The following is a 23445-nucleotide window of genomic DNA, read 5'->3' on the forward strand; positions in this document are numbered from 1 at the left end:
TGGTCTCCTTCCTTCTCTTCATTCCTCCCTCCTCATTACTTATGTCTTTTTCTTCTTCTCTTTCCCCACTTTGTTTCCCCCCCCTATAAAATCTCCTCTCCTTCTCCTGTCTATTGAACACCCTGACCTATTGTTTGTTGCTTCTTTCAGGTTGTCGACCCTTCCTCAGGATCTACCAGGCCATGCAACCTGTCTACACTTCTGGAATCTAGTATGTATCCTTTCCCCATGGAAATGAGTGTCTCAGGCTTCTCCTGTCCCTGCTAAAAAGAGATAAGAAGCTATACCTTTTCATCACTAAAGTGTTATGTGTTTAAAGGGACAGTATACTTTACACATGGGTCTGTACTCTTCTTTCTCACTCATCTGGTTTGAGTGGACATCAGTACCGTAGATAAATATAATCTTCTAAGAAGTCATGTTGTGGGGAAAGGGGGGGGGGAATCTTTGTTCTTGTCCTAAATCTTCTCTCTCTCTCTCTCTCTCTCTTTCTCTCTCTCTCTCTCTCTCTCTCTCTCTCTTTCTTTCTCTCTCCATCTCTCTCCCCTTCTCTTCACCTCTCTCTCTGATTCTTCATCCCTTTCTCTATCTCTCTCCATCTCTTTCCACCTCTTTTCATCTCTCTCTCTACCTCTCTCCACTTCTCTCTCCATCCCTCTCTTTCTCTCTCCTTCCATCTTTTTCTCCATCTCTCTTCCTCCATCTCTCTCCCCCTCTCTTCACCACTCTCTGATTCTTCATCCCTTTCTCTATCTCTCTCCATCTCTTTCCACCTCTTTTCATCTCTATCTCTTTCTACCTCTCTCCGCTTCTCTCTCTCTTTCCTCTTTCTCTCTCCTTCCATCCTTCTTTCTTTCTCCATCTCTGTCTCTCTTCCTCTGTCTCTCTCTCCTCTCTCTCCCTCTCCCTTTCCTTCTCCATCTTTCTATCTCTCCCCACAGCAATGTACAAGGAGACAGCCAGACCAGCATCTGTATCACCATTGAGCCTGGATTGCTTCTGAAGGGAGACATCTTGGTAAGGACTGTCTCCTTTTAGGTGTTAATCACTCTGTCCTTCATGCCTCTCAGTCCACTTCTGCTGCTCCTACTCCTGCCTCCTCAGAGGAGAAGGAGAACTTCTGCAACCAGTGAGAACCCCTGACTCCTTAGGTGGGCAAGGCCTGCTGACGTCACACAGCCCATCTTTGCCCTGTAGTTACACTCCCTTTCTCCAGATCCAGAAGCAGGGCAGTAAAGTAGAAAGAAACCCCACCGAGGAATCAAGAGACCAGGCAATAGTTCAGACCATGCTCCTTACTAGAAATAGATACATTATTGACAAGCTGTGTGGCTTGACAGCTGGAGAGTTGACTTTGGAGCCCCAAAGACCCGGGTTCAAGTCCTACCTCTGACACATCCTGTCTTTGTAGCCCTAAACAATCCTCTTAGCGTGCCACATAATTTTCTTTCTTTTTTTTTTTTTTTTTGGTGAGGCAATTGGGGTTAAGTGACTTGCCCAGGGTCACACAGCTAGTGTTAAGTGTCTGAGGTCGGATTTGAACTCAGGTACTCCTGACTCCAGGGCCGGTGCTCTATCCACTGCGTCACCTAGCTGCCCCACCACATAATTTTCTTAGACTCTAGTAGCAGAGAAGGTGCCATTTTACTAATTACAGGTGGTTCCTTATTGGAAGTCCTTTATAGAAGGAAATCACAGGTCTAGTCAAAAACAAACAAAAAGGATGCTTGTTGGGATTGTATGGAGAACCGCGTCCCGGGCAAGTCACTTAATCTGGTTTAGTCTTTGTATAATGGAGATAACAACTGACTTCCTTATTTCACTGGATTGTTGTGAAGTTCCTGTGAGATGTGCCTGAAAGTGCTTAGGAAAAGGTTAGATATTACACAAATGTAGAAGTAGTCTATTTGTTTCTTGTCTGGAGAGAATATAACTTCTAGCTCTATGCCTATGGTCATAAGGTACAGCTCCCCTCCCTGTCATTTAGGATTTTCCTCACAAGGCCATAGGATCATAGATCAAGACATGCAAAGGACCTTAGAAGCTGTTTAGTCCAGTTCCCTAATTTTACAACCTGGGAAACTGAGGCCTCCAGCTCCGAATCCAGTAATCATTCTACTATATCATGTTGTAGTTTCTGTAATAATAAAACAATTAGGGGCAGCTAGGTGTGGCAGTGGGTAGAGCACCGGCCCTGGAGTCCGGAGGACCTGAGTTCAAATCCGACCTCAGACATTTAACCCTTACTAGCCGTGTGACCCTGGGCAAGTCACTTAACCCCAATTGCCTCACTAAAATAAAAAATAATAATAATAAAACAATTAGTTTTCATTTGCTACAATTTCAACCCATCCTAGGCTGTGCCTAGCCTTTTAGGATGGCACTTTTTACCTTTGTTGGCCTTTCAGCCAGTACCTGCAGGATGACGAGATCTCCAAGAGATTTTTGTCTGCTGGTGCTGAGGTTTTCTTCCCTGAAACTGGAGCTGAGTTCTGGAAACTGTGGGCCTTGGCTTGGGGTTCTTTCTGATTCCCCTCCCCCCAAGGCGATCTTGATGTTTCACTGAGTCTGACCAGTGGCCCCCTCCCTGTTTTTGGTCCAGTTGAAATGTTATCACAAAAAGTTCCGAAGCCCATCCCGGGATGTCATTTTCCGAGTGCAGTTCCACACGTGTGCCATCCATGACCTAGGAGTTGTCTTTGGGAAGGAGGACCTGGATGATGCCTTCAAAGGTAGGGCTCCTGGGAATGGGGCATGGGAGGAGGGATGGAAAGAGAGTTGGACCTGAGGCTCATTCCTTTTCTATCAAGTCTGTGTCTTTTCCTCACTGCCCTCCTTTTCTCTCCCCCTCTGGGACTTCTAGCTTTCAGGTCCTGGACATCGGATCCCCATTCACTATTTCAATCCCCTCCCTCCCCTCTCTGCCATCCTCCCCTATGCCTATCCCTTCAGTACCTGGAATGAAATCCTTAGCTGAGTGGGGCTGGTGCCAAGGAGAGCAGGGAGGAGAGCTGGGGAGGATGGCGGAGAAGTTCACGATTCTGATGCTAGGAAGGGGTGTGCTGGAATGAGAGTCGAGAACCTATTTTTATATTTTCAGTGTAAGCACGTATACCTCAGAAATCAGCAAATGCTATCAATTAGGACTTGATTTAATGTTTTGTTGAGAAGGTAATGGAGAAAATAGGAATAATGTAGATTAAACAAAAGTATGTGTTGGATTCATTCTTTCTTTTTTTTTTTTTGAAGTCAGTTGCTAAATATTCACCAGCACACCCCTGGGTGATCCCCATCATTTTTCTTCTGGATCACATGTGTGCAAGATGCCTTTGTGTGCTGGGCAAGATGTGTCTATGCTGAAGTCAGGGGCTAAGAATTCTTAGAACCTTTTCTGGGAGCTGATGGAAGGCTTCCTTTCTTTCTCTTCTTTTCCAGATGATCGGTTTCCAGAGTATGGCAAAGTAGAATTTGTGTTTTCTTATGGCCCTGAGAAGATTCAAGGTATAATCTCCTTTAATTTTCCATCCTACCTGTGCCTCCCCTGCCTGCTCCCTAACCCTACCCCATGACCGGGTGCAAGATATCTGTGGTAGAAAATTGGGACAGTGGATAAGTATTTGGGCATCAGAGTGGATACCAGCTTTGCTGAATGAGACTTAATGGCTGAACTATGGAAAAAATGGTACAAAAGGAGATAAGATAGATTTTGTATATAGTTAAATCCAGAAAGAGTGTTAGTTTAACCCCCTTATCTCCCAGTACTTGGCACACAGTGGGCGCTTAATAAATGTTTATTGACTGACACATGAGGAAACTGAGGCCCAGAGATATAATTAGTGCCATAACTGAGACATCAACCCGATTCCCAACTCCTAATCCAGGGCACTTTCCACTGTCCCATGAGTAGGGTGTTGGATCAGATAAATAGTATAGGAACCTCAGGTCATCCTCCTGTCATAATTAGCTTCTGTCAGAGTACTGTGCCCATCTCTAGGCTCCACAGATAAAGAAGGCGGTAGACAGGCTAGAGGAAAGGTCTGAAGATGGTGGAAGTACAAAGGGATTACATTTATGAGAAGAGAGTCAAGGAACTTGAATGATTCAACCTAAAAATGAGAAGCCTGATTAATTGATAGCTTTTAATGGAGTCATTAGACAGAGGATGGTCTCAGCTCATTGAAGAAAGAAAATGAGATGATCATAGGCTGAAGAAATCATTTAGGATCGCTTGAAGGACATGGAAGGGGATTAAGCTCTAGGACACATGAATTATTGAGACTAAGTTGTCTTCCTTTGTAGAAATATTTTTGGACTGGGAGGGCCTCTTATTGGTCTGGCCTGAGGGAGAGAGCATCCTAATGAGGGCGGGTAGAGCACCGGCCCTGGATTCAGGAGGACCTGAGTTCAAATCTGGCCTCAGACACTTAACACTTACTAGCTGTGTGACCCTGGGCAAGTCACTTAACCCCAATTGCCCAGCAAAAAAATAAAAAAATAAATAAAGTTAATTTGTCTATTTAAAAAAAAAAAAAAGAAGTGGTCCCTAGGCTTCCCCACACTGTTAAAAGTTGAAAACCTTTGTTCTAGGTCAGTTTAATTCAGCATTTCTTGAGAACTTTCTGCATACAAGAACCAGCATTTTTCTCTCACAGTCTTTGACCCCAGTTAGTTATATCATGAATCTTCCTAAACTCTTTTCCTCTAATTCCAGTGGGAGATCATTATAATCTTCTGGCATTTTCATGATTGTTTTAAAAGAGGGAGCAGGAGTTGGAATAACACAGAAGGCTAGAAATCTATTCGCAGTGAGGGCTCCATCTTCCAGGCCCTGTCATGGGCTCTGGGTGTGTAAGCCTCATCAATAACTTTAGGGCCTAAACTCCTGGTCTCCTTGATCAGTTTTGTCACTGACCCTAGGATGGGCCCCTTATCCATCTGTGCCTCATTTTCCTTCCTTGTCATCTCAAGATAATATGAAATTGCTTAGAGATTTTCTTTTGGAGAATACTGCGATTTCCTCTGTTATTCCAAATTTTAACTAACCTCTTCTTATTTCCCTTTCCTCCAACCAGGCATGGAACATCTGGAGAATGGGCCAAGTGTGTCTGTGGACTACAACACCTCTGACCCTCTCATCCGCTGGGACTCGTACGACAATTTCAACATGCACCGAGAGGACAGCATGGAAGGTAGGTGGGACTGGGGCTGCTTCCTTGTGTCCTTTCCAAGGGTCAATCTATTGAAGTGGAAGCTTTGTGATGTAGTCTAAGCTAGAGGAAAATAATGCTGGAGTTATTTAGGTAACATAAGTTATCTAGATAACATCTATGGATTTTGGATACCAGCTTTGCAAATCCATGTAGAAAAATTTCTGCCTCTTCCATGGTATTTGGTGACCCTCAAAATACGCATTCAGTCCATATATCTGATACTTGCCCTTTCCTTCCTCACCACGGTGGTCCATGAAACAATAGGAGGCTAGGTAGCTAGCTGGCTGAAGGCTACACTTAGAATTAGGAAGGTCTCAGTTCAAATTCTATTTAGATACCTACTTAGCCATGTGATTCTGGGGAAGTCATTGAACCACTTGAAGCCTCAGTTTATTCATCTGAAAAACAGGACTGATAATAGCACCTACCTTGCAAGGCTTTTGGGAGGATCGAACAAAATAACATAACGTAAACCTCTTTGCAGATCATAACTATATAAATATAAACATGAAGCTATATAAGTGTTGGCTATCGTCATTATTAAGTGCTAGATTTTAAATTGGAGGACAGCTTCTTGGCTCTATTCTGTATTTTGGTCTTTCTCAAGAAGAAACCTTTGGAATTGAAAAGTACGAAAAAAGAAGCAATTAACAGAGAATTGACACTCAACATAAATAGGGAGATATAGTAAGAGTTATGGCTGCTGTTGGTTTCAGGTCACTAGGCCCAAACAAATATGTATGGAAAAAAAAATAACCAGTGAGATTGCTGAGCCACTGCTGGTAGTGTTCGAAAGATCTTGGAGATTAGAATTGGCACTACAGAATTAGAGAAAGGAAAATATTGTTTCCATTTTTTTAAGGGAAAAAAGGTGTGTCTGAAAACTATAGGCCACTGCATTTGATTTTGATTCCTGATAAAATTCCAGTATTATTAAAGAGTTGGTTATTGAATCTCTAGAAAAGGAAGCAATGATCAGAGCGTGGTTTCCTCCAGAATAGAACCTGGCAGCCTAACATTATTTTCTTTTTTGAAGGTCACTAAACCGGTAAATCAGAAGAGTGACATGAATTAGTTTATTTAAATGTTTCTGGAAAGGAAAGAAAAACACCAAGAAAGATTCTCATGTTATTTGTGTTGATGAGATGGAGAGAGATGTGGGCTAGACAGTAGTGCACTTAGCAGATTCACCTGCTTGAATGACTTGATGCAATGAGTCATTAATGACTCAATGTCAACTCAAAGAGTAGTTACTAGGCAAGGTCGCCAGACATCTATTCTCAGCCCTGTGATATCGATGGCATTTTTTATCAATGACTTAATTAAAGGCACAGATGGAATGATTATCGAATTTGCTGATGACCCAAGGCTAGGAGAGACAACTAACATATAGGATGATGGAATCAGGATCCCAAAAGATATTGACATAGAATCTTGGGACAAATCTAATGATATGAAATTTAATTTGGATGAGTATAAAATCTTATGAGAATAAATGGGTAGAGGGAGGAGTTGTAGCATAGTAGAGTGGAGTCAGAGGGCCATCTCTGACACCACCTAACTATTATGACCTTGGCCAAGTCACATAGCATGATGTCATATGTCATGGCATGTCATGTGTATCATGCCATATCATATCATGTCATATGTCATATCATGTCATGTCATATCATATGTCATATCACATACCATGTCATGCCATGTCATATCATGTCATGTCATGTCATGTCATATCATATCATATCATATCATATGCATGTCATATCATATCATGCCATATCATGCCATATCACATCATATGTCATGTCATATGTCATGTCATATGTCATGTCATATGTCATGTCATGTCATATGTCATGTCATATGTCATGTCATATGTCATGTCATATGTCATGTCATATGTCATGTCATGTCATATGCCATGTCATATGCCATGTCATATGTCATATCATGTCATATGTCATGTCATGTCATATGTCATATCATGTCATGCCATGTCATATCACATGTCATATCACATACCACGTCATGTCATGTCATATCATATCATATCATATCATGCCACATCATGCCATATCCTGTCATATCATATCATATACCATGTCATGTCATATGTCATAGCATGTCACATGTCACATGTCACATGTCACATCATGTCATGGCATGTCACATCATGTCATGGCATGTCATATCATGTCATGTCATGTCATGTCATGGCATGTCATGTCATGGCATGTCATGTCATGTCATGTCATGTCATGTCATGTCATGTCATATCATGTCATGCCATGTCATGTCATATCATATGTCATATCACATACCACATCATGTCATGTCATACCATATATACCATGTCATGTCATATCATGTCATATGCATGTCATATGCATGTCATATCATATCATGCCATATCATATACCATGTCACGTCATGCCATATCATGTGTATCATGCCATATCATGCCATATCATATCATATCATATCATATATCATGGCATATCATGGCATGTCATATCATATATTTAATGTAGTGGATAGAACTGGCTTTTAAGCCAAGAAGCCTGGGGTTCAAGTCCTGCCTCAAACAGATATTGGCTCTGGCCTTTGGCTATGGCCCTAGGCAAGTCGTTCCTTATATTTGTATGTATGGCATGACATGGCATGACATGGCATGACATGGTATGTGATATGGTATGACATGACATGACATGGCATGACATGTATATGATATGGTATGGCATGACATGATATGACATGGCATGTTATGGCATGACATGACATGATATGACATATGTCATGGCATGATATGGTATGATATGGACAGCTAGGTGGCAAAGTGGCCCTGAAGTTGGGGGAGACCTAAGTTCAAATCTGACCTCAGACACTAGCTGTGTAACCCTGGGCAAGTCACTTAACCCCAAATTGCCATAAAACATCCAGGGCCAACTCTAGTCATCCTGATATATGTCTTGCCATTGGACCCAGATGGCTCTGGAGGAGAGAGTGAGGCTAGTGACTTTGAACAGTCCTCCCTCATTTAAATCCAATTTACTGAAATTCATGACATCCCCCTAGTGTTGTGGTCTTCTTTGAGAATGAAGGACAAAACAACAATGAGATGAGATGAGATGAGATGAGATGAGATGAGATGAGATGAGATGAGATGAGATGAGATGAGATATCATTATGTCCAAGGGACAGAGAGTCTCCTGTCTAGGGACATGGGACCTGGCTCAGTGCCCTAGGGGCTTGGAAGAGGGGACAGAGGAGTTAGGCTTCTAACCTATTATACCACATATTTGAAATGCCATGTGTGTTATTAATGTATTATATCATATATTAAAATGTTTTACTAATGTCTTGGATTAAAAAAACCCTCAAAAAGTAAAAGATAAGGGCATCATGACTAGATAATAATTTGTCTGAAATAATTTGGGGGAGGGAGCAGTCTGGCACAATGTGACTCAACCAGAAATGGTAATGTGTTCATAGGCATAGCATCTAGCAATGCAGCAGTCCTGCTCTCTTTGGCCCTGACCAAACCACAGTTGGGTTTCACATTTTAGGAAGAGTATTGATAAACTTTCAGATGAAAAGAAATTGAGGATATTTAGAGTGGAAACTAACTGGCTTAGGAGTGTCATGATTTCTGTTTTCAAGTGTTTGAGGGTCTGTTTTCCTGGAAGAGTGATTGGATTTGTTCTTCTTGAAATGGGTAGAATTTTCCATCAGCCAGATCTGGGTTTGATGTAAGAAAACACATACTGAGGGTAGGTGAATGCAGGGAGCCAGAGCCCACTCTGACCCTCTGAAGCTTTCTGCTGGTTCTATACCTATTTTTTTCTTCTGAAGGGGGACTGCTTCTCTGAGTCTCTGCTTATTTTCAGGGAATCTTTAGAGAGCTATTGCTTATTGCAGCTATGACTGGCTCTTGGGATACATCTTCACTTGGATTTCTTGAAACAAGGGAGAGAAGAGCAATGAGGATTGAGGGTAGGGGATAGCAAATAATAATAAGGGAGGACTGGAATGAGGAGCAGAGAAAATCAGGTGGTCTGTGAGGAAGAAGGAAGAAAAATAGCTGTGGGAATGAAAGAGATGATAGAGAGGTCTAAGAGGAAAACCAAGAGTCCAAGAGAGTGGAGAAAAGATGGAAGGGAGTTTAGCTGGAGTCCCCTGACCTGCTTCACACACACTGGCTTTCCCTCTCCTCTTGCTCCTAACATCTGGGGACGGGGAAGAGGGAAGGGAAATGGGAACAGATGGAACCCTTTGGCTACTGTAAAGGTCATTATGTCCAAGGGACAGAGAGTCTCCTGTCTAGGGACATGGGACCTGGCTCAGTGCCCTAGGGGCTTGGAAGAGGGGACAGAGGAGTTAGGCTTCTAATTGGAGAGTAGGGTGGGGAGGGTATCTTATCTCTCTTCCCTGGTTAGGCACAGGGTGGGGCTGGCCTGGATGGTGGAGGGAGGTTTGTAAAACTCTGTAACTCCAGCTCAGGAGACATACACCGTCCTCTGTTAGACTGCCTATCCTTCATTTAGGGCATGGAAAACTGGCTGGCTCTTGAAAAGCTCTGAATTCCTGGCAGGGGCAGGAAAAACAAGAGGCCTGAGGTTACTCCCTGGGACAGGTGGTGAGGGGTGATGGTGGTAATGATCAAAAGTAGTGACCACTGTCATAGACTTAGAGCTGGGGGAAAAAAATCTTAGGAACCAATGAGTCCAGCTTCCATTTTTTAAATGTAAGGAAACCGAGGCTCAGAAAAGTTAAGTGTTTTGCCCAGGATTGTGAAACTAGTAGGCATCGGAGGCAGGATTGAAATTCAGGTCTTCCTGGTTTTAAAGTCTAGCACTGAATACACTGAACACATCTTGCTGCCTCTAACCCTGGCTGGGGGAAATGATCAGAGACCACTGTTTAGCCTTCAGTCCCCTTCCCCCTTTCCCCAACTTGAAAGTCTACAGTCCTGGGGTAAAACTCATTCCCTTGATTCCCTAACTCTCTGAGGGTCCCAGGAGGTTAATATGCCGGTATTCTCATGTCAACTCCATCTCTTTCAGTATGGGGCAATTCCTTTTTCTTCTGTTATGGCTGAATATGCTTCTGTATGGGGGAGGAGTAAGGTTGACATGGAAGAGGAGGGGAAGGGCAAGATGTGTCAGGGATTAGGATTAGAGTAGTTTAATTTTCAGGTAGAAGAAGGGAAAGGTTGGATGAAGCTGGAGGCTCGTCTTGGTAGATAAGGGGGAAGTGTCTGCCCTGACCCTTCTCTGTGGCAATCAGGGAACAAGAAAATAGGGCTGATCCGACATCAGGTTCTGACCTGAGCCAGAAGGCCCAACCTCCCTCACTTGAGAGATGAGGGAGGTTCAATAATTTGCCCAAGGTTACACGAGTAGCAAGCTGGAAGGCAAGGCTCGATAGCTATGCTCTATGGCACATACTTTTCCCTGTGAGAGCAGGCTTCTGTTTAGAGGGAGATTCGTAGCAGAAATTCTGGGTGTTTCAGTGGCCAGAAAGGGCAAGTCACTTAATGATCTCAGTGCCCTAGTCATATCTCTAAAAAGTGGTAGGTGCTGATCTCTGTTCATACAGGGGCTCTTTCCTCATCTGGAGTTCTCTATTCTAGCAGTGGTAGACATGTATGTGGCTCTTGCGTGGCAACACTGCCCACTGCTTCACCAACCATATTAAAATGTAATTGGGAAATATTTATTAAAATATTTTAAAATACAATAGAACATAGATAATGTTAATATGTGACTTTCTAAGTAAATATGCTTGAGCAGGGATCTTTATGTAAGGTTTAATGGTCTTTTCTATTTGAGTTTGGCCACTGCTTTATATCAAAGAAATCACTCATCTGGTAAAACCAAAAACAAATAAACAACAACAACAAAACACCAACCTGAAGAGAGTTAGCAAGTTCTTTAACACCAATTCAGTTCTACCTGGGGGCATATTGCCACGCCCCCAAACCCATAGGCTGAAAAAAAAATTGTTGTTATTTATTTTTTTTCCATTTTGCCATAGGGAAGGTCAGTAGGATGGGGAGTCCAGATTAGATTGGGATCACGTGTCCCAGATCAGAATGAATGTCATTTCTAGAAATGGCCCACCTCCTCTATTTAAATCCTGATGGAGAAGGGAGGGGAAGAAGGGAGGGGGGGGGCGAGTTCCTTTGGAGCTCGCTGTAGTGACTCAGGCTGCCACTGAGAGAAGAGGGAGGTGGGTAGGGCAGTGAGAGGGGCTGGGAGCCAAGCACACTTGAAATGAACATTAACCAGATATTCATCTCCAGGCTATTTAAGGCCTCTTTGGAAGCTGGCTTCTGAAATGACTCTAAGACCCCTCACCCCTGAGGGGAGGGGCTAAGAGGTCTCCTCCCCCACCCCACCTTCCCTTCTCAAAATTAGAATTTCTGGATTCTATTGGAAATCCTCCAAGTACGAGTTCACTTACTAATCCTTCCCTAAAATGCCTCTCGGGGAATCATAAAAACTGAGACCTTTGGAGCTGGAAGGGGCCTTAGAGATTTTATAGTTCATTTTATTTTAAAGATAAGGAGACTAAGACCTGGAGAGGCGGCTGGCCGGTTTACACAGTGAATAGCAGAGATGAGTTTAGAACCCAGGTCTATTTGAATCTCAGCTGGGATTGTCTCAGGCCCCATATTCCCCTCATCTCGAGCTGTTCTTAGTTGGAAGAGAATTTAGGATGCTAGTCTAAGCCAACCCCTCTTCCATTTTACAGATGGAAATACTTCATCCCAGAGAGAATAAGGGACTTATTTATCCAAGGTTATACAGGTAGGATCATAAGATCTGGAGAAATTAAATCGGGAGGACTCCCAGAGCAGACTTCCCTAACTGACGTAGTCTGTCCTTTTCGTTTACAGATCTAGAAAGCCTCAGAAATTGGAAATGTATTTGTTTAAGGTCACACCCACAGCCAGCAGCAGATAGGTTAGAACTCAGGTCCTCTACCTCTAAAGCTAGTGATTTTCCTGAGCCTCTCTGAGGCTGATAAAGGAGAGCCAGGGAACAGAGTGGATTGTCAGGAGAACGCAGGTGGGGTTAGTTATTGAGACTCTCCATGCCTCTGTACCTATGCCACTGGGGGAAAAATGTCCTTCTCTGCCACTCAGAGCCTTGCTCTCTCCTCCATACATACCCTAGCAGGAGAAGACCTTTACCTAGGAAGCCTAAAGTTGGAACAAGCTTGAACTGGTTTCTGAGAGCCAATTGTTAAATTTTCGATGTGAACACGAACACCTTGGAAATTGACAGAAGCTACAAATAGGGTCTGTTTATTGTTTTGTGGACTGTATGGACTTAAGAAAGTGTTGAAGAAAATGTAAATAATGCAGATCCAACTGAAAAGTAGGTTGTATACATTGTTTTGCTTTGTTGCCTTTTTTCTTTGGGGGGGGGGGAGCCAATAGTTAAACATTTGCCAGCATCTGCCAGCAAGGTGATGGTGAAATGATATCTGGTCCCTAATTGACTTAGACCAGTAAATCCAATTGGTTTTAGAATCTTGCGAGCCTTGTGATTGCAAAGGGAAAGTTAGGGGAAGCCCATCCTTATCTGACAGTTTGGAACCAGCAAGTGATGATATCATCCCAAAGGAGCCCATGACATTATTACTTCCTACTTTCCTCCTCAGGCTATTGCTTAGAGGAGGACAGTGATAACAGTTACTAACCCATTTGATAAATTGGCATTATGTGCCAAATGAGCCAATTAGCCCTGATAAGGATCTTAGAATTGGGGAAGCTTAAGCAATGGAAGGTATCTTAGGAGGAGAGGCAGCTAGTTGGCACAGAGGATATCGTGATGGGCCTAGAGTCAGAAAGACTCCCTTTTGTAAGTTCAAATCTGGCCTCTGACACTTACTAGCTGTGTGACCCTAGGCAAGTCAATTAACTCTATTTGCCTCAGTTTCCTCATATGTAAAATAAGCTGGAGAAGGAAAAAGCAATCCACTCCAGTATCTTTGATGAGAAAACTCCAAATGGGGTCACAAAGATTCAGACACGACTGAATGGCCCGACTTTGTGCTTGGCACTATGCTAAAAGCTTTACAAATATCATCTCATTTGCTTCTCACAAGAACACTTGGATGTAGGTGCTATTTTTATCTTCATTTTACAATTGAGGAAATTGAGCAGACAAGGGTTAATTTTTCAGTCGTGTCTGAATCTTTGTGATCCCATTTGGAGTTTTCTCATCAAAGATACTGGAATGGATTGCTATTTCCTTCTCCGGATCATTTTACATATGAAGAAACTGAAGCAAATAGAGTTAATTGACTTGCCTAGGGTCGCACAACTAGTAAGTGTCTGAGGTCAGATTTGAACTCAGGTTTTCCTGATTCTAGCTCTATCCGTTGTGCCACATAGCTGCTAATTCCATCTCCTGCCTTATACAGGAATACCCACTATAATATCCATTACAGGGGATCATCTAGTTGCCACCTGTATACTTCTAGGAACAGTGAGCTCCCTACCTCACAAGGTAACCTGTTCCACTTCAATAAACCTAGGGAATAGAACTTCAGAAGGAAGACAAAATATTGATGACTTCTTTGGGAGAACAGAAGGTTGAGGGCAGGAGTGAATGATGATGGCTAGATGTCAGGGGGTGATGACCAGCTATTCACAACTACCCCCAGGCTCTTATGGAAGGAAATGGCTGGAAATTGAAAGACAGGGGTAGGGAGCAGAATTTAGTTACCACTTGGGAACTTCCAGACTAGGAGGAGTTTAAAGCATTGGGATAGTTGATGATGGGAGGAGGTACAATCTTGTCCCTAATGATTAGATGAGACCCATGTCTCAGATGTCTGGCTTTTGGTGTGGTCTAGTCTAAGGGACAGAGTCCTGGACAAGATGGCCCAGGAAGGGTTTTCCAGACGGCAGCAACTCTGACCTCCTCATACTTTGGCTGTGATGACTGAATCCCTCAGGTGGGTGTGAGGAGAGGGTCCCAGGATCAAGAATGACAAAGCTTCCCAGCCAGTGTCCTGTTCTGCCCTCCTTCCCTCTCTTATACTTAGTCTCTCATTCTTCTCCTTTCTGGATCTTTCTCTCTTGATTTACAGCCTGCCAGGGCTTTGCTCTGGCTGACACCCTGAGCCTCAGCTTCCAGAATATCCATTAGCAGTTTGGCTAGAGCTCTGAAGTTTGATGCCCGGATCTCAGCTCCCCATTTGGGGAGGGAAGTGGGGGAGGGGTGGAGGGGGGTGGGGGTGGGGAGGAGGTAGAGCTGATTTCCTGACTTCTGCAGAATGGAGACATCTCCAAATTCTATGTGAGTGCTAGGAGGGGGGCAGGGATGCTTTCTTGGAAGCAGTACCTGTTCCTAGGAAGACCATTATCCTCAACACTTTTTCTGACATGTCCCTGGATGCTGGTGTTATTTAAAAGGATTTAGGAGGAATTATGACAGAGGATGAAGATCAGGGGGGTAGGGATGGGATATTGAGAAACTTCAGGGTTACAGAAAAGATCACTCAGGGAAAATTGAGAAAAGACCAGGGAAAAGCATACTAAACAAAGTCTTGAAACCTCTTTGGAAGTAGGGAGATAGACCAGACTCTTTTTATGAGAACAGGCATTGTAGCTTAGCCTAAACTTTGTATTGGCTCCAGCATCTAGTACAGTGTTTTGGACACAGCAGGTGCTTAATAAATGTTTGTTGAATGACTGAGTGACCTCACTGGTTCACTTCCAAGCTCTGGACCTTTCGCGACTCTTTTTTTGCCCACTGCTTACCAACTTTTCCTCCAATTACCATTGGAAACAGAACTAGAGGAAAGGGAGATGTCCCCAAGAGCCTCAGGCTTGGATCATATTTTAGAAACAACTTCCATTCTGTTAGAGTTTGGGAGAGTAAGGAAGCCACTTCTATGAGATTTTTGAAATTGAAATATTCTTCCTTCCTCCCCATCCCCATTGGTCTGAGCAAAAAGAAGAGCCAACTTCTCTGGATCATAGAACCATAGACTTTAGAAGTGAAAGGGACCTTACAGGTCAGGAAAAGGATCTTGTTGGTCTTCTGACTCCAAATGCAGTGCTTTTTGCACCAAGAGAGGGGGATGCTTAGGATGATAGCCCAAGGAATCTCTAATTTTAAGCATATAGAAGTAGAATTTTCTGGTGACAAAGAAAATGCTGACCTGAAACCCATCTCCTTTACTTGAACAAATCATTTCACTTTCTTGGGCCTCAGATTCCTTATCTCTAAAACGATAGGTTTGGATTCTTAGATGTAGGCATAGAGTATGCCTAGATACACCCCAATGTGTCCCCCAAATTGGTATTGTAAATCTCATTTTTCATTTTTTAAAAACAAATTTTAATAAATGTTTAGTTGAGTTGTTTTTTTTTTTTTTTTTGGTGAGGCAATTGGGGTTAAGTGACTTGCCCAGGATCACACAGCTAGTAAGTGTTAAGTGCCTGAGGCTGGATTTGAACTCAGGTCCTCCTGAATCCAGGGCTGGTGCTCTATCCACTGCGCCACCTAACTGCCCCATTTAGTTCAGTTTTAAATGATTTTAGTTGTTTTAATTTCTTTGATGAATAAATGACTTTTATAACTATTCAATAAATGTTTCCCTTAAAAAATAGGCTTCTCTGAGTGTACAACCTAATGAAATGTTCAATGTGTGCCTCTATTTGGACTAGATAAACCCAAAGGCCCCTTGCAGATCTAACATCCTATGGTCCATCTAGTGATTTCTTGCTGTGAGCCTCATGCAAGGGTTAATTATTAAATTGCACCCACTGTACATACTTCTAAGACCTTACCCACCAAGAGCTTAAATCACTAGTGGAGGAACCAAAGGGGCAGAGTTACTAAATTCAGCCCAGATCTCCTGACCTCCCAGTGTCCAGCACCAATAGCTGGTACATGCCATCTTTGTCTCTCCAGGACGAATTCACGCCCTCTTCCCAGTCCTCGTGAGCCAGTTAGGGCTCAGTTTGTTCTGAGACATATGAAAGGGAGGAGCTAGCCTTGGAGTCAGGGCAAGTTGGCAGTCTGTCTGAGCCAGGGCCCTCAGCCTTATTTAAAAATGATACATTTTTGAAAGCCTCTCAGGGCATTAGGTTACACAGCTTCAGAACATGGTCTCCCCATAGACAGAAGACGATAGTCATGGACTAGGCGTTTGGCATCGCTTTCTGGCTCAGGGGAGGCTACGTTTCCTTCATTCTCTCACCAACCATCCTTGTCTCCATACTCCTCACATTCAGAGCCTTTCCTTGAATCACTCTCAGACTACCGGCTCTCAGGGAACCAGAACTCCTAGCCTAGGCTAAGGAAGCCTTACTCTTTTGCCTCCTTCCTCTTCTTTCCCTAATTGTGTATCACTCTTCTGTCCTCTCAACTTATTGGAGGCAACCTCTCTACCTTAAGAGCATCCCTCTCTTCTCTTCAGTTTCCAGTGACCAGGGAATATCATGGCGGCAGCATGGGGTAAGCCAGAGCCTGGAGCATTACTGAATCATACCAAATGCTAGAGCTGGAAGAGACTTTAGAGATCTTCTAAGATCTAAGATTGAGCTAATTCCACTTCTTTACTGAGTAAGAAAACTGAGGCCCAGGAAGGTGGAGGACTTTTTTTTTTTTTTTAACTAGGTCTCCCATCTAGTCATTGAAGAGCTGGGGATCTATGTCTTTTGACTCTAAGCTCAGCGTCCTTTTCGTGACACCATGCTTTCTTCCTTCTAATAGCCAGGGGTTTTTAACCTGGGGTCTGTGAACTAGATTTTATTCTTACTTTTTTCTTTTCTTTTTTCTTTCTTTCTTTTTTTTCGTGGGGCAATGGGGGTTAAGTGACTTGCCCAGGGTCACACAGCTAGTAAGTGTCAAATGTCTGAGGTCAGATTTGAACTCAGGTACTCCTGAATCCAGGGCCAGTGCTTTATCCACTTCACCACCTAGCTGCCCCCTCTTCTTTTTTTTTTTTGAGGCAATTGGGGTTAAGTGACTTGTCCAGGGTCACACAGCTAGTAAATGTTAAGTGTCTGAGGCCAGATTTGAACTCAGGTTCTCCTGAGCCCAGGGCCGGTGCTCTATTCACTGTGCCACCTAGCTGCCCCTATTCTTACTTAAAAAAAAATTTACTTAAAATATTTTCAGTTCCCTCCAGCCCCACCCCCATCAGCAAGCAAGAAATATAATACCCATTGTACATGTGAAGTCATGCAAAACACATTTGTGGACTTTTAAACTTGATAACTGTATTTCTTCATATTTATTTGCCTTTGTAATTCTATGCATTTTATTTTCTGCATTGAAAAACATTATTTTGAGAAGGGGTCCTTAGGTTTGTGCCAAAGGGGTTCACAACACCCAAAAGGTTAAGAACTCCCGTTCTATACCATGCTTCTTTCTTGATGTAGGGAAGAGGGTTTTTCCCTATCATTAAGGTACAGTTAAAAAGAGTACTAGACTAGGGGCAGCTAGGTGGTTGGATTCAGGAGGACCTGAGTTCAAATCCAGCCTCAGACACTTGACACTTATGAGCTGTATGACCCTGGGCAAGTCACTTAACCCTCATTGGCCTGCAAAACAACCCCCCACCCCCACCCCAACCCAAAAACAAATGAGAGAATCTAACTAGATGATTAACAAAGGCCTCTTCTAGCTATATATTCTGTGACTCTATGATCTTGGTTCAACTGTTTGTTTGTCCACAGATGGTTTTCTGTTAAACCTGGGTTTTTGCTTTGTTTGTTTTTTACACCTTACCAATGTGTCAGTACCTTGTAGTAACTCACGTACCATGGAAAATCTTCCTTTTTCCCTAAGGGCAGCCAGAAGCGGAGCGATCCTCTTGGTAGCAGAGACATGGCATAGAGCTCGATCCCCACTTCCCTTGATTGTCCATACCAGTGCTCTGGGTCAGATAACTCTGATACCTATTGTTTCTTTACATAGTTTTATCAGGTTGCAGGCTGCTAGGCAGTGGTGGTTGTTGTTGTTTTAAAATATTTTTTTTTAGTTAAGTATCGGGGTACTCTAGTATGATGGTGAGAAATGGGAAGATGAAGACTTGGAAGCCCGATGATCATGGGGAAGATGCCATAGGATCGTAGATCTAGAGTTAGAGTCCATATGGTCCAACCCCTTTATTTTGTAGATGAGAAAACTGAAGGCCACAGAGATGAAGTGATTTGCTCAAAATCTTAAAGGTAATGGAATAACAGAGCCAGAATTCAAATGAGAGGTCCTGGGACTCCAAGTTTTGAGCTGGGCTTCTCTTCATTGCACCAGACGTCCTCGGGATCTGCTCTGAGTTCAGGAGGTGACCTTATCTTGGTTGGTACAGCGGATCAGCTCAGAGCCTTAGGATTCAAAGGGACCACGCATTTAATAAAAACATATCCATCTACTGCCAGGTAAAAGCATTTCCCAAGGCAGTTAAAAACAGTTCATGAGCAGTAAAAGCAGGTCACAACTGGGCTAAGAAATGAAAACCAGATGTCATGAGTTTCTCTAGGGTCTCAGGAGCTCCCCACCAAAGTCCTGTCTGAGGGATGTCTCTGGCTCTCAGCTCATGTGCAGAGCCAGAGAGAGGAACAGACATGAGCCCAGGGCTTGAGCCTTGGGGATCAGCCCTCTATGCATGGCCTCTCACTTCACAGAGTAGCAGAAGTAGAGGGTTTCCATCCAAAGGAAGGAGGAAAGTATTCTTAGAGAGAGTCCCATTGGTGACCCACCCACTAACCACTGACTGTAAGAGGACAGGCCCATGCCTCCTTGCTCAGGAAGGACATACGAGATGCCCAGACACTTAGAGATATACAATGATTTGCTCATGGCCGTATCAGGGCACGAGGCCCTGGCATATCAGAGAACCCAGTGGTTCTGACTCCCAGCCCAAAGGTTTATCCCTTTGAGCCGCAGCCAACCACATACAAGGGATCTGGGCTCATCAACCTTGAGTTTGAAAGGAGACAGCCTGAATTTGGATTAAGAGTTTGGACTAAAATTGAAACAAAGCTTGACCAGTCCTAGCCCTCTCTTTCCTGAGGCCCCGAGAGCCTGATTCCACTTCTCTCTTCATTGGACTATGGGGAAAGGGCTAACTTTAGGGAAAGGGGAACATTCTGGACTAACCTGTGTTGACCTCTTCTCCTGCTTTTGCCTTCCTCCCTCCCTTCTCTGCCCACTGTCACCCCCCAGGTCTCTTGGCCCTGAACCTTAGATCGTTAGGTCTAGAAGGCAGTGGGATTTGCTAATCCTGCACAAATTCAGGGCTTGTCTGTCCTCTGAGGTGGTTGGTGCCTACTGTCCGTCTGCTGGGTGTCAGGCTGCTCCTGGGATTGGGTTTCGGTATCTCACTGAAAATAAATCAGCCAGTTAATCGCCCTGTTTCTGTACTCAGAACTTCTGCTGCCTGGCATGTATTTAAAGGCTTCCTGTAAGTCACTGTTTTTATCCCATTCCCCGCCCCAGGGGCTCCATGGATGCTTCAGACTTAGCCTTCATCTGAGATGGGGAGCCTGAAGCCTCTCTCTCCTTTGGGCTTGAGTTTCTGCACTCCAGGCATCCAGGTGGGAGAAGGGAGCTGGGACAAGAGAGGGACAGTGGCATCTTCTGAGTTAAAGGATCATCTTTTGGTAGAGCCATAGGTCGACGAGATGGGTGGGGTCCCAGAACTCAGGATTATAGGATCAGATTCGAGTAGTAGAAGGGATCTTGGAAGCCTTCTAATCCATCTTCCCCCCTTTTTAAAATTAAAATCTCCCATCTTCCTCATTTTACAGAAGAAAGGCCCCAGGGTCCCATGGGTAGTACGTGGGAGAGCAGGGATTTGAACCCAGCTCCTCTGATTCCAAATGCAGTGCTCTTGCTGCTTCTTATATGATCTAATTTCATTTCACCAAATCATTGGATCATCTTGAAGAAGAAAGAGACTTTTGTTCAGCATAGGTTAGGTAAGGAGCCATCCAAACAAAGGGGTCCTGAAGGGCAAGTGTTTTACCCAAGGCCTCATAGCCATTAGTGGCTAAGCCAGGACTAGAACCTGTCTCTCCACCATTTCTACTATATTATGGGACCTCAGTCTCAAAGTCTCAAATGATCTTATTATACCAAGGAGTGAGTGAACTCCATCATCTCTGCAGGGCAGAGTAAGAAGGGGTTCTGGGGTGATGAGGTGGCTGAGATACTGAGTCTGGGTATTATGCCAGAGAGGAGAGGCTTCTCTTTCCTCCTAGCTGCTGAAGCTAGGTGAGGGACAGTCCCAAGTATGGGGGAAGAGTGATGGTTAAAATAATTTCTGAAGGATCTATATAAGTCCCAGTAGCAACAAGGGCTCAATTAACAAGCATTTAATTATCATCTACAAAATTTCAGGCTAAATGACAGGTGCTGCAAATACAAAGATAAAAAAAGCGAGCAATCCTTGGCCTCAAAGAGCTTACATTCTTTAGCGGGAGATACAGGGTGGCACCAGTGGATAGAGCACTGGGCTTGCAATAGGGAAGACTCATCTTCTTGAGTTCAAATCCATCCTCAGACACTTACTAGCTGTGTGACCTTTGGCAAGTCATTTTTAGCCCTGTTTGCCTCAATTTCTCATTTGCAAAATGAGCTGGAGAAGGAAATGGCAAACTACTCCAGTATCTTTGCCAAGAAAACCCCAAATGGGGTCACGACTGAACAACACGTACACATATTAGCAAATATACAATGAATGTTAATGAAAGTTAAGGAAGAAGGCCACTAACAATTGGGGAGATCAGTAAAAGATTTGTGTGGAAGGTAGTTCTTGAGGGATTCACTAGTGCAGAGGTGAGGAGGAAGTAAGGTCTAGGCGTGGGGGACGGGAGAGGCATGCCTCTACAGGGGGATGGAGAAGTCATAGCCAAAAGTCAGATCTGGAAGGGACCTTAGGAATTACCTAGTCGAATCCCCTCATTTACAGGGGAGGAAATGGGTCTGGAGAAGTGCCCAGTGCTTTGCACACAGCAAGTGCTTAATAAATGCTCATTTGTTCCCCCATTCCTTGCTCAAGGTCATACAGTTAAATACCGATAGAAGTGAATTCTTGGCAAACTGCTGTCTACAGGTCATCTCCTTGCCTTCCTCTTTATAAGTGAAGGGTGAACTTGAGCTGGAGGGAAGTTCTGTCCCTCTGCAGAGTTCTGTGGAGTAGAGGCCCAGGCCTTAGCGTTCTCTCTGGTGGGTGGCCCCACTCAGGGTGACTTCCCTGCTCTGCAGTCTCAGGGCCTCCAGCTGAATTGCCTGGCATGGACTGGATCAATTGAACAGGTTCCGATGCAGTGTGGCTTCTTCTCTGCTGGGAAGCAGGATTCTGAGCCTGCATTTCTCATTTTTATCTGTTTTTAAAGTGAATGGGGCCCCAGTTGTTTGGAAGAAGCTTCTGCATGAACCCCTCCCCTCCCCCCCTCTCCCCTCCCCTCCCCTCCCCTCCCCTCCCCTCCCCTCCCCTCCCCTCCCCTCTCCTCTCCTCTCCTCTCCTCTCCTCTCCTCTCCTCTCCTCTCCTCTCCTCTCCTCTCCTCTCCTCTCCTCTCCTCTCCTCTCCTCTCCTCTCCTCTCCTCTCCTCTCCTCTCCTCTCCTCCCCTCTCCTCTCCTCCCCTCCCCTCCCCTCCCCTCCCCTCCCCTCCCCTCCCCTCTCCTCTCCTCTCCTCTCCTCTCCTCTCCTCCCCTCCCCTCCCCTCCCCTCCCCTCCCCTCCCCTCCCCTCCCCTCCCCTCCCCTCCCCTCCCCTCCCCTCCCCTCCCCTCCCCTCCCCTCCCCTCCCCTCCCCTCCCCTCCCCTCCCCTCCCCTCCCCTCCCCTCCCCTCCCCTCCCCTCCCCTCCCCTCCCCTCTCCTCCCCTCTCCTCTCCTCCCCTCTCCTCTCCTCTCCTCTCCTCCCCTCTCCTCCCCTCTCCTCTCCTCTCCTCTCCTCTCCTCTCCTCTCCTCTCCTCTCCTCTCCTCTCCTCTCCTCTCCTCTCCTCTCCTCTCCTCCTCTCCTCTCCTCTCCCCTCTCCTCTCCTCTCCCCTCTCCTCTTTCATCCTTTCTCCTCTACCCCCTCCTCTCCTCCTTTCCTCTTCTCTCTTCTCCTCTCTCTTCACTTTGCTTTCTCTGCTGTTCCTTCTCCTCTGTGGACAGTGAGATCCAATTTGACTATGAAAGCTTGAAGCTCCTTATTGCTGTTGATTAATACTCCCTGCTCACATCCCTTTTCTTCCCTTTGAGGGTAAATTAGGATTCTTTCCACTTTACAGATGGGCAGACTGAGGCTTAGAAGAGGGGAAGGGAATGTCCTAACTTATAGCCTGAGAGGGGGCTCCTTTGAAAGCGACAGCCCTCGCTCAGTGAAGGAGTTCTGACATGTTTTCATGAAAAATGGCGTTACCTATCTAGAGCTCCTACCTTATTCACCCAACTTGGCTCTGGATGCCTTTTGGCAAGGATGCTGCCCGGGATCAGACGATGTTGGGGGAAGTGCTTTTAGAGCCTGCGGCACATTCTTTTGAATAGGCTCGGGCATGGCAAATCCTTATCCTTTGGGGGAGCAGGGTGTGGGGATTCGATGTTTGGAAACAGCTACAGGTCGCTGGGAGCCAAGTTGGAGGAGTAAGGTAATCGGTCATGCTGGGCAGCGCTGTTTTGGTGAAAAAACAAGGCGTGACTTTCCAGAAAGGATACTGATTTCTCTTGTGTTGCTCATAAACGGGCTCCAAAGGCTTGATTGCTCTAATTATGTGGGGAGCAGCGGCAGGATGGTTGGAATAAAGCCTGTGCTGTATCGTCTGTCCCAACGGGGATTATTTTGAAGGACAGGATTTACTTGTATCTCTGCTGGTTAAAAAACAAGTCCCATTCACGACCTTGTAATACAGTCTCACCTCTTACAGGGCTGTTTATGGGACCTTTGAGAGGTCACAGGACTGTCTTCTTTCTATTTCTCTGCCCTCCCTCCCATTCTTCTTCTGCTCCCCTTTCCTGCTCCTTTCTCATTTCCTTGTCCTTCTCTGAGGGGCTCAGCTCCCCATGGTCTCTCTTCCCTACCTAACTTCCTCTCCAAGTGAGGTCCCTACTGTATTGCTATCCAGGAAACGCAATATGGAGGGGGAGGGGAGTTGAGAAAAATGATGAGGAGGGGAGCAAGCTGCTGACCCAAGTCCAACTCAGACATCTGCTGGAGATTTGATAATTCCCCACCTGAGTAATCCTTCTGGCATAGATTCTCCATCCCCAC

The 23445-nt window shown here is 44.7% G+C and overlaps 1 protein-coding gene across 1 annotated transcript in view; it reads left to right on the forward strand.

The window, feature by feature from the left end:
• The window catches only part of TNS1 (tensin 1), a 284132-nt gene that overhangs the window by 170807 nt on the left and 89880 nt on the right, over positions 1–23445 (forward strand). The window contains exons 14-18 of the mRNA XM_043991711.1: positions 151–211; positions 942–1017; positions 2603–2732; positions 3436–3501; positions 5073–5189. Of these exons, the coding sequence (XP_043847646.1) occupies positions 151–211; positions 942–1017; positions 2603–2732; positions 3436–3501; positions 5073–5189 (450 nt within the window). The remainder of the gene's footprint in view (positions 1–150; positions 212–941; positions 1018–2602; positions 2733–3435; positions 3502–5072; positions 5190–23445) is intronic.

This window comes from Dromiciops gliroides, chromosome 3 (genome assembly GCF_019393635.1).
Source record: "Dromiciops gliroides isolate mDroGli1 chromosome 3, mDroGli1.pri, whole genome shotgun sequence".
NCBI classification, from domain to species: domain Eukaryota; kingdom Metazoa; phylum Chordata; class Mammalia; order Microbiotheria; family Microbiotheriidae; genus Dromiciops; species Dromiciops gliroides.